The following is an 18,809-nucleotide window of genomic DNA, read 5'->3' as shown; positions in this document are numbered from 1 at the left end:
ACTTTCATGTGCCTTAACATCAAACTTGTATGTCAACTGTAAATATGAATCAAATTGTTAAACTACGAGCCTAGTTGGTTTAGCCACAGAAAAAGACAGCAGTCTCAACAATTTTATTCGACATACAAGTTTGATATTAAGGCACATAAAAGTTCACATATTCGAGAAGGCATTTCTGCCAAAAAATGCATTTTGATAAATATTTTTTTTACGTTCAAAAGGCTCTCTTGTGAAGTCGTGACTTGCGACATACGCCTAGTTTCTTGAACTGGGTCACATTTGGTGTGTGATCATAGTGGTCTCTGACTTGTGGTCAGACTCACTCAGGTGGAACAAACTTAAATTTGTGTCTTTTTTCAATGCTGATCTAAATGTCATTGAGAAGACATAGAAGTGTCAAAGATTGTTTTTCGCAAACATCCTTTCTGAATTTGAAAGTAATAAAAGAAGTAATCATCTAATTTTTCAAAAGTATCTGCAATCTGATTACAATATTTGTCACGTGTGCTCCCTCTCCGGCCTCTAGGTCACCAGGCTGCTCGTTATGACACACACCTGTCACCATCGTTACGCGCATCAGCGCATAATGACACTCACCTGGACTCCACCACCTCCTTGATTACCTGCCCTTTATATGTCACTCCCTTTGGTTCCTTCCCCAGGCGTCATTGTTTCGGTTTCATGTCTGTGCTAGAGTGCTCCATATGAGCATGTGTCTGGTTACTCTGTCCTGATAATGTTGAGGGAGCGCAAGCACCTGAGCACGCATAGACTTTCCTGGCCGGCTGCACAGAAATGTAGGAAAGTGTTTGTTTTTTAACATCCATTGCAAATGGTAATATATTAAAACTATAGTTCCTCACAGTAAGCTATTTGAAAAATCATTCCAACAAACTCCCCCTCGATGATCACCAATCCTCGGTGTGAAAGAGCAACCAATGGACGTTTTAGGCCTACTGCTGCATTGGTTTATAGGCTATCAGTTCCATGCGCTTATGTCTTTAGCCGCCAATGGATCTCGGTGTATCAATGTGTCATATGGTAGAGGCTGGTGATCTCACATTAGTTGACTTATAACTTTCACTTTTTTTTTTTTTTTGAATTTTCATTCAAATTTTATGATTGACCATGTGGCAATGATTTTGAGAAACTTTATTCCTGAACTGAAACTGTTTCACGAAAATGCACACATGAAAAGCTTCACTGGGACGCAGAACGGTAGAAATGGTAGGATACATTTTAAGCTTCCCCAAACTTTAAACTCACGCTCAGCCGATTAAGTCTTTATTAAATAACTTCCTCGAAGTTCCCATGGTTGGATTTTGCCTGTAGGCTACTTTGAAGCAAGGTAAGACATGCCTCATAATATAAAATAAAACATTTAGGTTTCAAACAAGTATGTTTTCAAAATGCATACGGCCTCCAGCTCACATTGTAAAGTGGTGGGTGAGTGCATTTAGCCTGTTCCCTGCACTTGAATGGTGAATGGGAGCCGAGCTTCAATTACCAGTTGAGAAATAAAAATAGTAGCTATTTTTTTTTATTCTGCACCAAAACTGTTTTAAACACGTGATGGCATTTTGAATTTTTCCACCATGAATGGTCACAAGCCTATTTAATTGCACAAAATTATGCAAATTAACCTATAGACCGATAAGTGTGACTGTCAAATGTTGTTACATGGAATGGTATTTCCATCATTGAATAAAAAGCATTATTTTGCAATGGGATTTGTTTTGTCCTGATCATTTTGGCCGGCAACAGTTTTATTTATTGGTTTATCTTTTTTTTTATCGGCCAAAAGCTGGCAATGGCAGGTTAACGGAAACTCTGTTCTCTAATTGTCACAGTCAGTTTTCAGGGTGTAGTGAACCGTGTGTACTAAGAGTAGACACCATCACAGCAGAGGGCCACACACACAACCTTTACAACCCTCCCCTCATTCCCTCCCTTTTTCTCATCACACATCATACTTAATACTGTCAATCACATCCCAGCTCTCATTTACAAACTCATCATCTCTTCCTCTCTCTCTTTCTCCTCATCTACAATATTTCTTTCTACTCATCTCCAGCCTTTTACCCCATTATCATCTCTCATTCTATCCCTCAGTCTTTCTAATTCTCTTTCTCTGCCAGAACTTGTAGACCACCTTGTATAACATTTCTTGAAGTGCTACTTCTCTCTGTGTGTGTGTGTGTGTGTGTGTGTGCGGTATGTTTTCTCAAACTGTGCCACTTCAACTATCAACCCTGGTAACCATGGTAACCCATCAATCAGCCGGCTGGCTGGCATTGAAGTAGCCTATAGTAGGCCGCGTCATTAGCATACAGAACTTTCCTATGTGAGACCACAGAGAGGTAGATTATCTAAGGACTTACATAAAGAGAGAGATGGGAAAGAGAGATAGACAGAGAGAGAGAGACAGACAGACAGACAGACAGACAGAAAACACTTACACACTTACAGGCAGTCTGCATTCCCTATCCTCCCCCCTTCCTCTCTTCATTCCATCCTTTCCCCCTTCCTCCATATAAAACAATTAAGGCTTCATTTGGCCTCATTTGCGTCTGCAGCTCTCAATGTTGCTTTAGGGTCCTTAGCACGCCCCCTCCCAAAATAATTAGAGGAAACACTGCTTCCCAAACTGCTGCTGTTTGCAAGTTTACAGTCTGTCCTTTTCACCAGAGACTGAGCCTTCACACGGAATTTTCCGTGACTATCCCCCCTCTCTGCACAGAGTCTACACACACGCTATCCTCCACTACCTCACAAGAGCAGGACCACACATACACACACACACGAGACATTAACAAAAGACACAGCCCAAACCCCCTAGACGCTTACAGTTGCTACAGTAGTTGATTTAGTTGAAGTTTTAAAAAACGATGACAACAGCAACTTTAAGGACATGAGGCTGCGGCTCTAAGGCACGATATCATGTTCTGTGAGGATAAAGCTGCTGCTCTATTATTTCAAACTGTAACACTCTCTCTCTCGCTCTCTCTGTTGTGTGTGTGTGTGTGTGCGTGCTATCTGAGAGGACATCAGTAGAACACTTCTCTGCCTCTCAATCAGACATTGCCACTTTGAAGCTCTCTGATGTTTTAGTCTGGTTTAAATGCTTTGACGTCTTTGTGGATTGCGCGTGTGCCTGCGTGTGTGTTTTTGTGAAGGTGTGTGTGTGCGTGCGCGTACATGTTTGCGTTTTCATGGGTGTTTGTGTTAAAAACCCTCTCACTTTCCAGCCTTTGGAGCTGTGTGTTCGGTAGTCCACTAAGTGGCCTTGAACTGACAGAATCAAACACTGCATTGTTTTTCATGGATGTCCCATGAATATGTTAATCTGAAGCACCAGATAGACATCAATTAAGTTCACAATACATAGACATTACGACCTCAGTAACATCATTGTAATATGTGTCTAAATACAGTGTAATTACAGTCGCCCAAACTAATGGTATAATACTGTTGTAAGACTGTTCCACGTGTTTGTTGCACAGCTGTACCAAACCTGTTTGGGGATCATGTTCCCTAGCACATGGTGGAAACGGTGACCTCACACACACACACGGTCAACCACATACACACACACACTTCAACCGCACACACCAGAGCTAAACTGAGTACATGGCACACGGGAGGGTCAGTGACCTCATCTATAACATCACAATCACAGGAGGAACAGAGTCTGGGGGCGGGGAAGAGTTAGATACTGCAGTTACCATTTCTCACTGCAACACAACATTGACACTTGTATGGAATGATTTGGTTTGTTCAATAAAGCCATGTGTCTGTAGCTGCTATTGCTGTTAGGGTCCTGTTGGTTTGCAGGGGTGTCAGACAGACACACACACACACACACACGTCAGACATGGGTGCGGAAGAAATCTAATGTGGTCAAAATGTGATCTAACTTGTCCCCAACACCAACACACAACACCAACCTCTAAGATAACATGACCTGATCTGATGTGACAATGAAAATCCCTCTTCCTGCTGCCTCCAGGCTATGAGCTGATCTCTGTCTCATTAGAGGATGATTGTGGTGGTGTGTTGGTGATTTTTGTTGTCGTCCTATTTCCAACAATGAGCCGCCCTTCTGACACTTCTGTTCTCATTGGGGTTTTAACCCAAAAAAAGCACAAAACTGGAAATTATATTCGAAGGAAAATTATGTTGACACCCCTGATCTAGAGCATGTAAATTGATGTTGATGAAGTGATTGTTTTTCAGTCTAGTACAGTAGGCCTATATATAGTACAGTACATGAATGCAGGTTCATTTCAACGGCAGGGGTTGAATACTGTGCCAAGGTGACAGTAGCAGCACACATTGGAGAGATACAGACACAGGTAAGTACCTAAAGAGAGAAATGCCAAGTGTCAGCTGGAGTGCTGTAAAGCTCGCCACCATTGGACTCTGGAGCAGTGGAAACGTATTCTCTGGAGTGATGAATCACGCTTCACCATCTGGCAGTCCGATGGACGAATCTGGGATTTTGCGGATGCCAGGAGAAAGATACCTGCCAGAATGCATACTGCTAACTGTAAAGTTTGGTGGAGGACGATTCTGTGCTTCCAACTTTGTGGAAACAGTTTGGAGAAGGCCCTTTCTCTTTTTCGGCATGACAATGACCCCGTGCACAAAGCCAGGTCCATACAGAAATGTTTTGTCACAATCATTCTGCAACAACATGACTGGCCTGCACAGAGCCCTGACCTCAACCCCATCAAACACCTTTGGGATTAATTGGAACGCCGACTGTGAGCCAGGCCTCATTGCCCAACATCAGTGCCCAAGTCCCCACAGCAATGTTCCAAAATCTAGTGGAAAGCCTTCCCTGAAGAGTGGAGACTGTTATAGCAGCAAAGGGGGGACCAACTCCATATGAATGCCCATGATTTTGGAATGAGATGTTCAGGAGCAGGTGTCCACATACTTTTGGTCATGTAGTGTACAAACGTAGATGTGGAGACCCACAGACAGATTACAGGTTACTGTGTGAATGCAAAAATATATATACGTTAGAAGAAACATTTGTATAAATGTGCTAACACAAAGCTAGTAGACTACTGTAGTGTACACAGAGCCAGTGAATGTGCTGTCTCCACCCTCCAACTGTGAGGATGTAATAGGTCAACAAGAAAACATCTGTACCCAGTCACTGACTCCATGCAGCTCATCACAACTACAAAGATGTCAGCCAGTAATGGAGCTCTTCATAGGGACTATTAGACTTGTATTTCCATACTTAGCTTCCATTCACTACACTCTTAGAAAAAAAGGGTTCCTAAAGGGTTCTTTAGCGGTCCCCATATGAGAACCCTTTTTGGTTCCAGGTAGAACTCTTTTGGGTTCCATGTAGAACCCTCTGCGTAAAAGGTTCTACAGGGAACTCAAAAGGGTTCTACCTGGAACGAAAAGGGTTCTACCTGAAACCAAAAAGGGTTCTTCAAAGCGTTCTCCTATGAGGACAGCCGAAGAACCCTTTTAGGTTCCAGATAGCACCTTTTTCTTCTAAGAGTGTACATGGGAATATATTAACTACAGCAACTGTCATGAGGATATGGCATACTGGTAGTAAGTAGTATGTGCTGCTTCATTCTAAAAGTGTAAAGCCAAATTTTGAAATATTCTACATGTATTCTAGGTAGGCCTAGCTGTGTAATATCTAACTGCCCATGCTGTCCCTCAACGTCCCAGGCCTCTGGTTCTCTCTGGGACAGACAGAGTATGCTACGGAGGAAATCAATTGTCATCCCTCCATCCCTCCTCTCCTCCCAACTAAAGTGCACTTTCTATGCGTAATCCCCGTCTGTGCTGCAAATCCTTAATCTGTTTTACGTAAGAAACCAGGGTGAGGGTAGGGTGCCAAACCTCAGTGTCAACACAGCGAGCAGAGACCAAAACCAAAGCACAACCATGTCAGGTGGTGCACTACCATGGTCACTAGGGTACCTAACCCACCTGCTGCTTGTCCACCATGTCCTTACTGACCGTGGCGCTTTTGGGCGCGGGAACCCTCTCGCACGTGCACCCCTCCAGCAAGTAAATCCCGGAGGGCCGAGTGCTCTGGTCGTTCTCGAAGTAAAAGAGCACATTCTGGTAGAGAGCAAAGTACTTGTCATTCCACCGACTGTTCTCCGTCGTCTTCTTGCTCAGGATGCCGCGTTTCGTACCCTCTTTGCGCGCGACAAGCGACAGATATAGAGCGTGCCCCTCATTATAGCGCACGCTCTTCTGCATTTTCCGTGAGACCCCTTCTCTTTCAGTCGATTTCAAAAAGTGGTCGTTGTTTTTGATGTCATATCTGTGACATATCTATCATATTTTCGGAGAGAGTTGGACAGGATAGGAGAGAGAAAGTAGATGTGGAGGAGAGAGCGCGCTAATCCAAGTTCACCACAGACGCGCAGGGGGAAATTTGAGTCCGGTCCACTCTGTGCGCCGCGAAGAAGACAGAAATAAATAAATAATCCCAAGTCTCATGCCTCAAACTTTTTAGAAAGGGGATCCAAATCATCCCAAATGACTAGAAAAATATAGCCTATACAAATGGAAAATCGCAAAAGACTTGCAGGCTGTAGCAGCGTAAAACCAAAATAGATTGAGGAGAACAGACGGTGAAAACAGCGCTAATCGGCTTTGACAGTAATTTAAAGAGACAGGTCGCTGTAATGTATTCCACTGGACTAGAGCTACTGTTTGTCTCTGTCTAATCCACTGTAGCATAGCCTGGCTACTGTCTGTCTGTCTGCCTGTCTGCCGGGGCGGGGCGGGCCGACGGACGGTCTTCTGTACAGTCTAGACAAGGGTTTGCGCTTCCCTCGCTCTCATTCACGGTAAAAGGTGAAACTGTAGGTTTTACTATGCTGGACCAGCAGTGTTACTGACCAATGGAATGTAAATTATATGGACAAATATACACTGCTCAAAAAAATAAAGGGAACACTTAAACAACACAATGTAACTCCAAGTCAATCACACTTCTGTGAAATCAGACTGTCCACTTAGGAAGCAACACTGATTGACAATACATTTCACATGCTGTTGTGCAAATGGAATAGACAACAGGTGGAAATTATAGGCAATTAGCAAGACACCCCCAATAAAGGAGTGGTTCTGCAGGTGGTGACCACAGACCACTTCTCAGTTCCTATGCTTCCTGGCGGATGTTTTGGTCACTTTTGAATGCTGGCGGTGCTTTCACTCTAGTGGTAGCATGAGACGTAGTGTACAACCCACACAAGTGGCTCAGGTAGTGCAGCTCATCCAGGATGGCACATGTGGCGAGCTGTGGCAAGAAGGTTTGCTGTGTCTGTCAGCGTAGTGTCCAGAGCATGGAGGTGCTACCAGGAGACAGGCCAGTACATCAGGAGACGTGGAGGAGGCCGTAGGAGGGCAACAACCCAGCAGCAGGACCGCTACCTCCGCCTTTGTGCAAGGAGGAGCAGGAGGAGCACTGCCAGAGCCCTGCAAAATGACCTCCAGCAGGCCACAAATGTGTATGTGTCTGCTCAAACGGTCAGAAACAGACTCCATGAGGGTGGTATGAGGGCCCAATGTCCACAGGTGGGGGTTGTGCTTACAGCCCAACACCGTGCAGGACGTTTGGCATTTGCCAGAGAACACCAAGATTGGCAAATTCGCCACTGGCGCCCTGTGCTCTTCACAGATGAAAGCAGGTTCACACTGAGCACATGTGACAGACGTGATAGTCTGGAGACGCTGTGGAGAACGTTCTGCTGCTTGCAACATCCTTCAGCATGACCGGTTTGGCGGTGGGTCAGTCATGGTGTGGGGTGGCATTTCTTTGGGGGGGTCGCACCACCCTCCATGTGCTCGCCAGAGGTAGCCTGACTGCCATTAGGTACCGAGATGAGATCCTCAGACCCCTTGTGAGACCATATGCTGGTGCGGTTGGCCCTGGGTTCCTCCTAATGCAAGACAATGCTAGACCTCATGTGGCTGGAGTGTGTCAGCAGTTCCTGCAAGAGGAAGGCATTGATGCTATGGACTGGCCCGCCCGTTCCCCAGACCTGAATCCAACTGAGCACATCTGGGACATCATGTCTCGCTCCATCCACCAACGCCTATCTGCACAACAGACTGTCCAGGAGTTGGCGGATGCTTTAGTCCAGGTCTGGGAGGAGATCCCTCAGGAGACCATCCGCCACCTCATCAGGAGCATGCCCAGGCGTTGTAGGGAGGTCATACAGGCACGTGGAGGCCACACACACTACTGAGCCTCATTTTGATTTGTTTTAAGGACATTACATCAAAGTTGGATCAGCCTGTAGTTTGGTTTTCCACTTTAATGTTGAGTGTGACTCCAAATCCAGAACTCCATGGGTTGATACATTTGATTTTGTTTGATCATTTTTGTGTGATTTTGTTGTCAGCACATTCAACTATGTAAAGAAAAAAGTATTTAATAAGAATATTTCATTCATTCAGATCTAGGATGTGTTATTTTAGTGTTCCCTTTATTTTTTTGAGCAGTGTATTTTAACGCCACTATACCAAATCCATGGCGTTGAGTGAAAACGCGTTTTTAGAGTGAACCTGCAACTCCTTCAAGTTGCTTCGAGTCGCTGTGAAGTCGTTACTTATAAAATGTAAATTTTATATCTATGTTTGGCCTTTGTTGTTGCCTGCCTTTCTTTGTTTGCTGAAATCCATACTTTTTAATAAACGTTCATCAAATACAACCCCTGACTGTTTCCTCATTGAGATTCAATTGGTACATGGGCATTTGCACTGAGTTGCCTCTTCGAACAACAGCAACAAGGAAACAGTCAGTGGTTGTATTTGATTAACGTTAAATGAAAAAGTGTGGATTTCTACAAAGAAAACATTTTTTAAAGTATCGACTTCACGCTAAGTCATGATGGAGTTGAGAAATACCTGACTAGAAACGATCAAACTTTAGTGACCACAGTCAGGACACTGCATTGGGGTCTCCTTAGACCAGAGGGAAGAGTGCCCACTACTGGACCTCCAACACCACTTCCAGCAGTATCTGTTCTCCCATCCAGGGACAGACCAGGACCAACCCTAGCTTCAGAGGCAAGGATGGAAGGCTGCTGGCGCAGGGTGATATAGTTTCACCCAGTCCTGATTTCAGATCAGAATTTGACAAAAAAGCATATGCAGATCAACGGTTGATTTCAACAGATATTCCTATGCTTTAGTCTCTGTGTGTGTGTGTGTTTGTGTATGATGTATGCCTCCCTTTGCATTACCAGATGCCAGTATAGTTATGTGATATTGTAAATACCCAGCAGGGGGGTGGAGGGAGGGAGGGAGCTAAAGAGAGGGATGGTTAACTTTTTTGGGGACTCGTTTCCAAACAGACTGCTGAAGCGACCAAAGGTGGGATAGCACACACAGTACAGTACAACAGAGTATAGTAGAATATTTACTTTGAATTTATTTTGCTACGTGTACATGTTTTAAATGTGTTATTACGTAATACTTACTTAATTCATACTATTTTGCTTCTTTAGGATTCATTCAGGCAAAAAAACATTTCATGAGAAAAAAGGAACCACCTAGAATCGAGTGTATAATATGGAAAGACACGATAAAGTGTTCCAGAGATCCCCAGCGTTGCCCACTCACAACGCAACCGTCCTACGCTCAGCAGCTCCTCAGCGAAAACACACACACCAAGTGTTTCTTCAGGTGGCCTCTAGCGCCACTAAGAACAGCTCAAAGCTGCTGACTAATGTTCTTATACAGACTCTAAGTGAAGGAAGGCCATGCATGGAGGAACAAAGACGATAACCCCAGATGAGAATAACGCAAGCACTCTCCTATACAGACTTGTTCCACCTCATCTTACTGTACTGTATTGCCCTGAGCTGACCCGCCATCCACCAGCTAAACAACTTACAACAGCAGCCAGATTTGAAAAAAAGTCTCATAGCGGCTTAAAATCCTATAACAGAGGTTGAGGGGGGACAGAGAGGCAAATCATTACACTGAGGTTAGAGGAGAGGCAAGGACATGCTTCTGTTGCATCACCACAGGGGACTAGCTACAGCCAGCCAGACGGGGGGGGGGGGGCTATAGGGAAATGGTGACAAGGGGAGAGGAAAAGGGGACAAGTGACAGTGGGAGAGAGTGTCAGAGGGAGAGCGGGTTCAGGACCAGCGGGACAAGGCTACGACTGTAGAGTTGAGAGAGATTGGAGACAGGCAGAGGGCTATCTTCTGTATACCAACCCTACCTTGTCACAACACAAATGATTGGCTCAAATGCATTAAGAAGGAAAGAAATTCCACAAATGAACTTTTAAGAAGGCACACCTGGTATTTGAAATGCATTACAGGCGACGACTACCTCATGAAGCTGGTTGAGAGAATGCCAAGAGTGTGCAAAGCTGTCATCAAGGCAAAAGGTGGCTACTTTGAAGAATTTGGTGGAAAAGCACAGTGCATATGGGAAGTACCAAAACACCTTGATAGGGGAGGAGCAAGCAAGCAAATTAGGAAGTGGCTATATGGAAGACATTATATAGTCAAACCTGCAAAAAAAGTTAGACAGCCCTCTCCTAATTTGGACCAGCCCCCCCCCCCCCCCCCCATCCCAGTAGATGTCGAACTATCCCTTAGAAGAGGGGAGAGACATAGATAGTGGTCCTGTAGGGGTATTAAAAACCTCTCTCTCCTCAGTGGACAGAGGGAGCACTGAAGGATTATGGGGGATTACCAATACTGTATGTCCGTCAATCCTAAAATAACCCCCACCCAGGCCATTAGTCCCTAAAATGACCATACCACAATCTGTTTTGTTGATGTTTGGAGTATAAACAAACCCTTAACGGCAACAGCGAGAAAGGGATGGTGAGAAAGAGAGATTATTTCCTCGTCATCTATTTTATATGTACATATACTGTGCCTTCAGAAAGTATTAAGACGCCTTGACTTTTTCAAAATGTTGCTACGTTACAGCCTTGTTCTAAAATCGATTAAATAAATAAAATCCTCAGCAATCTACACACAATACCATATAGTGACAACAGAAAAACTGAAAACACCTTATTTATATAAGTATTAAGACCCTTTGCTATGAAACTCGAAATTGAGCTCAGGTGCATCCTGTTTCCATTGATCATCCTTGCGATGTTTCTACAACTTTATTGGACTCCACCTGTGGTAAATTCAATTGATTGGACATGATTTGGGAAGGCACACACTTGTCTATTGTGATGGACATTTTTACATTTGTACTTTTCTAATAACCAATTTCTGTGTTCTGTTTGTGCTTTTCTATAAACCAATTTCTGTGTTCATGCAAGTGACTGATTGAACGAATCCTCACTATCAGTATCTGCAATTTGGCAGTACGCCCAGAACCTTGTTTTGAGAAAGGGATATCTCAGTTTTCCAGGTCTCAGCTTAGAGAGAAGAAGCGTTGTGAGGTATTGGTCTGTCACGTGCATGACCCAGTATTGGTCGTCACATGAATAAAGCAAACATTAATTTTGAATGATGAATAAGCTAAATTATGCAAATATAACTTGTCAGTATATAAGGGAACTAACGGGACTGCCCTGTTAGGGCTCCTGACAGATGTTCACTATGGTGCATCAAGTCTATTGGAACCTCTCCAGCGCGGTGACAGCGAACAATGATTAATTTAATATTGACTTCGGGGCCTTCCGAGTGGCTCAGTGGTCTATGGCACTGCATCGCAGCGCTAGCTGTGCCACAAGAGACTCTGGGTTTGAGTCCATGCTCTGTCAAGACTGAGAGACCCATGGGGCGGTGCACAAATGGCCCAGCGTCGTCCAGTAGGGATGTCCTTGTCCCACCGCGCACTAGCAACTCCTGTGGCAGGCCAAGCGCAGTGCATGTTGACACGGTCGCCAGGTGTACAGTGTATCCTCCGACACATTGGTGCTGCTGGCTTCCTGGTCAAGTGGGAATTGTGTCAAGAAGCAGTGCGGCTTGGTTGGGTTGTGTTTTGGGGGACGCACTGCTCTCAACCTTTGCCTCTCCCGAGTCCGTATGGGAGTTGCAGCGATGAGACAGGACTGTAACTACCAATTGGATACCACAAATTTGGGGAGAAAAAGATGTAAACACAAAATAAAGATCAAATAAAAAATATAGCAAAAAAATATATAATAATAATAATAATAAAAAATAATATTGACTTTGAGTGTCCCTGTGTAACAATTTCCTCTACGATTTGGCTCCAACGAACAGGATGACTGATTCTGCTTGCGGAGCTTTCCAGTGTGGGTCTGTGAGGAAAACCGCTTTAAGAAGCGTTAGGGAAATTCCCATCTGACCAAAAGATGACCAGACCAGCCCAGACCAGACCCTTACTGTGAGCTGCCCAGGAGGAGACACATCATCCGCAAAACAATTGAGGGACGACAACTGATTTCAGTAAGTCAATTTAAATGAATTTGTATAAAAAAATTTAAATACAAATATGATAGAACCAATAAAACCAAACATAAAGATGTAGAAGGAGGGTACCACTAGTCTTAAGTAATAGCACAAAGTGTTATTCTATATGTAAGGGAAGAGGCAAGACTATAAAGTCTGTAGAGACCATAGCATTTATTCCTATATAAACTATTGATACTATGGATGGTGATGGACTATGGAGGCTGTAGGGACCATAGATACTATGGATGCTATAGGGACTGTGACGCTATAGGGACTATGGATGCCCAGGGACCATGGATACTGTAGAGACTATGGCGACTGTAGAGACTATAGAGGAACCGTTGAAGATACATATGACAGAAGAAGGCTAGAGCTAGTCTTAGAGAGAAGACTAGAGCGAGGGAAAGTAATGATACCATGCCCTGTTGTCAGCTGTCTGTAGGCATTTATAAGAGAAGTGTCTACGTGGTCTGCTGACAATGGTAGAGAATAGCATAATGTGTACTACGTGCTATTCTATATGTATAGTGAAGCTACATATGGTGCATAGGAAGTAAGGACAAATAATGGTTGAAGATACACATGGGGTAATAAGGGAGATTGCTGAGTGTGTTTGGGAATAGTACTAAGTGAATGTGGATGTAAAAGTTGTGTATGGTTGTGTCAGTGTGGAAAGGACGTGTTAAGAGAGCTGTCAGGAGACTACCTCCAGTGTGAATGTGGAGTGAAGTGTGAGCTGAGTTTTCCAGTTCTGTGTGGCTGAGCTAAAAAAAAATCTATAATGTTATCTAGGGGTTCCGTCCACCACTGCCCATCGTAGTCTGAGACTACTAATAATAGCATGTGGTGTTATTGAGCACGGGGTGTTGTTTTATATGAGTGGTGTGGATGTGAATACCTAAGTATAGAAGTTACGTATATTGGGAAAAGTGAATGTTAAGATATGAAAGAATTGAAGTACTATTACCGAATATGCTGTTAAATAGAACACTAGAGCGAAGATTTAAATCAAATCAAATTTATTTGTCACATACACATAGTTAGCAGATGTTAATGCAAGTGTAGCGAAATGCTTGTAAACCCCTGTATGAATAGAACACTGGTGTAGAGGAGGAATTTGTGATGTAACACAAATGTATAATGGGTTACTTGAGATAAAGTAACATAATAGGGAGAATAATCGGTTACTAGAGATCTGATGAAGTAACAATAGAAAAATAATAATAATATACAACTTGCACATGCAGATGTACGTAAGCGGTGTAAAAGTATTCTGAGGAATGTTCCGAGTGGATCATTTGAGAAAAATAAGGTTAACGCATTGTACGGGACTTGACTTACCCCTAACCAATAAAACTATAAACGCTTATGAGATTTCTTCCACCCTGGTAATACATTTTGAAATAAACCCCATTCCCTGTTAAATAGAACCAATGGTTTTCTGTATTCACCTACTCAACTGTTTTACGTGCTTGGTAGAGGCTTATTATGGGCAGAGCATGCCATCTATGGGGGACTGATAGACAGTGCCAGCCCAGTAATACATATTGATCCCTCCAAAGCATTACATGTTACAGCCCAGCAATACTAAAATTGGACATTTAATAAGTGTGAAGCAGAAAATGAGTATCCAACATAAATTTGAAATAAATATATAGAGTAACATTGTCATGACTTGCTCTCCTTGGTGAGGATCAAAGGTGTCAGATCAGCTTGGCAAATGGCTGACAGATAGCCAGACCTCCCCCTCCCCATCTCCCACAGGAGTGGAGAGGGGGGAGTTGGGACGGTTTTATGACTCGTAACAACCGGTCATAAACAGTTTGCAGAAAAGGACTCCTTTTGGTCTCTAGTATTGGAAGACTGAAATCTCCTTTGCTACAGAGAGACTCTTGTTGCCAAAAACGTTTTCTAAAAAAAGGTAAACATTAGAACATTATTCCTGACATCCAAATGTTTGGAATGATTAGTGGGGGTCTAAAGAATAATCATGTCATATTATTATTTTGTGATGTCATTAAGGATGGTATAACGAAATAAGAGTAACTCTGAAAGTGGACATGTTCTATTTATCAAGTTTATGTCTAAATGTTGTATAAAATATATGATTAAGTATGAGAGTACTTTTGTGAAGATAGCAATGTGATTTTATTCTTCTAATGAAATAGTTGTTTTATATAAAACTTTTTCTCAGTCAGTAACCATGCCCAAGTGAGCACAGACATTGTGTCGGCATGATGGACGATCAACAATGTTGCTCTTGCTGCGGGTGATTTCTTGATCCACCTCTACGCAGACGACACCATTCTGTATACATCTGGCCCTTCTTTGGACACTGTGTTAACAAACCTCCAAACAAGCTTCAATGTCATACAACACTCCTTCGTGGCCTCCAACTGTTCTTAAATGCTAGTAAAATGAAATGCACGGTTTTCAACCAATCGCTGCTCACACCCACTAGTCTGAACGGTTCTGACTTAGAATATGTAAACAACTACAAATACCTAGGTGTCTGGCTAATTTGTAAACTCTCCTTCCAGACTCATATTAAGCATCTCCAATCCAAAATTAAATCTAGAATTGGCTTCCTATTTCGCAACAAAGCCTTCTTCACTCACACTGCCAAACATACCCTAGTAAAACTGACTAGCCTACCGATCCTTGACTTCGGCGATGTCATTTACAAAATAACCTCCAACACTCTAGGACGAACTGAAACACTATCTGAAGAAGAACATGTAGAAATGCCAGAAGGATGAGTGCCAGTAGGAAGGGGGTGGTTGAGAGAATACCAAGAGTGTGTAAAGCTGTCATCAAGGCAAAGGGTGGCTACTTTGAAGAATCTCAAATATAAAATATACATATTTTTTTAATGTTGGTTACTACATGATTCCATATGTGTTATTTCACAGTTTTGATGTCTCCACTATTTTCTACAATGTAGAAAATAGTAAAAAATTAAGAAAAACTCTTGAATGAGTAGGTTTGTCCAAACCTTTGACTGGTACTGTACATTTTTCCACCAGCAGTCTTAGATCGACAATGTCAAAAGCCGCACTGAAGTCAAACAAAACAGCCCCCACCATCTTTTTATCATCAATTTCTTTCAGCCAATCATCAGACATTTGTGTAAGTGCTGTGCTTGTTGAATATCCTTCCCTATAAACATGCTGAAAGTCTGTTGTCAATTTGTTTACTGTAAAATAGCATTGAATCTGGTCAAACACATTTTTTCCAAAAGGTAACTAAGGGTTGGTAACAGGCTGATTGGTCGGCTATTTGAGACAGTGAAGCGGGCTTTACTGTTCTTAGGTAGCGGAATGACTTTTACTTCCCTCCAAGCCTGGGGGCACACACTTTCTAGTAGGATTAAATTGAAAATGTGGCAATATCGTCCGCTATTATCTTCAGTAATTTGACCTTGTATTCCTACCACTGTATCATCAAAGGTATTATGTAAGTGAGTTTCAGAGATATTCAGAATATGAATGCCATCTGTTACTAGCAAATTATTGTTTTCAGGGACCTTGTTAACGTGAGCTATTTTGAGCACTTTTCTTCTGGGATGCTTACTTGTTTTCATTGCTTTACTGGGAAGCTTAGCAGAAGTAGATATGCTCATGTTATTTATGTTAGTGCAGGGTGAACTGCACACAGTGGACTTCCTCCTAGGGCACACCGCCTCAGTGCTAACAGCATAAATCTGATTCATAGGCACATGATTACTACATACAATAGCTGTAAGATCAACAGAGGCATTCAGGGCAGTTAGAGTGACATAAATTAGGTTACTTACATTGTGTCTACCAATGCCCCTGGTGTAATGTACATTGGCTGAAGCATTATGACAACTCTGCGTCACAATGGTAGGGATTAGCTGAGCTGGGCTTTGGGTCATTGATAAGTCGTTGTCTTAACGTAGCCTTATAATGCTGTGAAAGGATCCAGGAACCCAAATGATTTGGGTGGATCCCACCCTCCTTAAAAAACGTGTTTTGTTACCAAAAGGTATCCAAATTATTAACAAAAGTTACAATCATTGAGGTGCAATAATCACGAAGCCAGTTGTGAAGAGAAATAATCCTGCTAAAGCGCTCGATTCAGAGAGGGCACAAGGCCAGATATGATGGGTCTTTTGTTAGTGTCTAGCAGAGAGTCAATCAGCTCTTTAAAATCCAGTTTCAACTGTTCAGAGCTGCCTTCATAATGTTATTAAAACCCACACGAACTACAATAGAATCGATTTCCATGTCCTGACGTAGTACAATCGGGAGCAGCTTAGTAATGTAATTTACTCAAGCTCCGGTATAGGACATTTTTGAATATACTGTATGTCAATGTAAATGTATATTCTGCCAGTATCGATGTGTCGGTGTGTGCTAAGTTGAGGGTCTTAAATTAAAGTGATAGAACCAATGTGAAGCACTAAGGACTGTCATTCTACATTTGGGGTGGATAATTTATCAATAGTTATAATTATGATTTGGAAATGCGAGGCTTCTTGAGACAGAGCTATGCCCCTAAAATGTGAGGAGAGACACTAGATTTTAGCTTGGGCTAACCTTGCCCCAATCTCATTCTTATCAATGTTGATGTGGAACTGTTATAACATGTGTTCTCTCTCTTCCCTGTGAAAGTCAATATGCATGTGCCCTAGACCAAATTCGGAAGATATCTAGAGACGTAGAGAAAATTGTCAATGCTAAAAAAAAAAGTCAATTGGCTCTGCAAAACAGAGAGGCTCTTGACTATATTTTGGCAGGTCAAGGGGGCACTTGTGCAATCATTGGCGATGAATGTACTTACGTTCCAGGTTCCTCTTCTGATAGGACTGATTTCGCTGAATACATTGCCACTGTTGCTAAGAATAATTCCCCACAAACAGAGTGGATGCCTGCAACTTGGTTGGAATCCCTGTTTGGAAGTTGGGGATCCTAAGTTGCAAAATGGGCTGCAGCGTGTGTTTTTTTTCTTAGTTTGTCTGAATTGTGATATTTAACATGCTGTGTGTGTGTTTGTGTGTGTGTATTTTTGATCAATTCACTCCCGTTAATAGAACTATAACCTTTATTACAATAATAATATTAGCATACTAATTGGATTGTACAACCAAGAATGAAGGGTTTGAAATGATGAAGTGTTTGGGTTTTTGTGATGATTTCCCTTACTGAAATAGAAATATGATATACAAGCTCAAATCTAAATGCTTACATTGAAATGTTATGATTATTTTCACACAAGTGATAAGAGGATGGAATGCGATGGCCATTTTTATGTTTGTGCTTTTCTGATAACACATTTCTGTGCTCTGTTTGTGCTTTTCTATAAACCAATTTCTGTGTTTGTGCAAGTCACTGATTGAACAAATCTTCCCTGCAATTTAATATTGACATTGAGTGCCCCTGTTTAAGTATTTTCACAACACTATATAAGGCCCACAGTTATCAAAGCAAAAACCAAGCCATGAGGTCAAAGGAATTGTCTGTAGCGCTCCGAGGCAGGATTGTGTCGAGGCACAGATTTGGGGAAGGGTACCAAAGCATTTCTGCAGCATTGAAGTTCCCTAGAACACAGTGGCCTCCATCATTCTTAAATTGAAAAAGTTTGAAACCACCAATACTCTTCCTAGAGCTGTCTGCCCAGGCAAAATGAGCAATCGGGGAGAAGGGCCTTGGTCAGCAAGATGGTCACTGACAGAGCTCTAGAGTTCTACTGTGGAGATGGGAGAACCTTCTAGAAGGACAATCATCTCTGCAGCACTCCACCAAACAAGCCTTTATGGTAGAGTGGCCAGACAGAAGCCACTCCTCAGTAAAAGGCACATGAGAGCCCACTTGGAATTTGCCAAAAGGTACCTAAAGGACTCTAAGACCATGAGAAACAAGAGTCTCTGGTCTGATGAAACCAAAATTGAACTCTTTGGCCTGAATGCCAAGGGTCACATCTCGAGGAAACCTGCCACCATCCCTACGGTGAAGCATGGTGGTAGTAGCATCATGTTGTGGGGATGTTTTATAGAGGCAGGGACTGGTAGACCAGTCAGGATTGAGGCATAGATGAACGGAGCAAAGTACAGAGAGATCCTTAATGAAAACCTGCTCCGCACCGCTCAGGACCTCAGACTTGGGTGAAGGTTCACCTTCCAACAGGAGAATGACCCTAAGCACACAGCCAAGACAATACAGGAGTGGCTTCAGGACAAGTTTCTGAATGTCCTTGAGTGGCCCAGTCAGAGCCCAAACTTGAACACAATCTAATATCTTTCGGGAGACCTTCAAATAGTTGTGCAGCGACGCTCCCCATCCAACCTGACAGAGCTTGAGAGGATCAGCAGAGAAGAATGGGAGAAACTCCCCAAATACAAGTGTGCCAAGAGTGTAGCGTCATACCCAAGAA

At 42.8% G+C, this 18,809-nt stretch overlaps 1 protein-coding gene across 3 annotated transcripts in view; it reads right to left on the bottom strand.

Moving 5' to 3' along the window:
- LOC110522941 (ras-specific guanine nucleotide-releasing factor 2) overlaps positions 1-6,744 on the bottom strand; it is a 70,794-nt gene extending 64,050 nt beyond the window's left edge. For all 3 annotated transcript variants that reach the window (XM_090234834.1, XM_036977506.2, XM_036977507.2), the window contains exon 1: positions 5,971-6,744. In XM_090234834.1, the coding sequence (XP_090090960.1) occupies positions 5,971-6,249 (279 nt within the window). In that variant the 5' untranslated portion in view covers positions 6,250-6,744. The remainder of the gene's footprint in view (positions 1-5,970) is intronic.
- Between the last annotated feature and the right edge of the window lie 12,065 nt (positions 6,745-18,809).

This window comes from Oncorhynchus mykiss, chromosome 5, assembly GCF_057628025.1.
Source record: "Oncorhynchus mykiss isolate SJ-2025 chromosome 5, ASM5762802v1, whole genome shotgun sequence".
NCBI lineage: Eukaryota > Metazoa > Chordata > Actinopteri > Salmoniformes > Salmonidae > Oncorhynchus > Oncorhynchus mykiss.
This window is presented reverse-complemented; position numbering and strand designations above follow the sequence as displayed.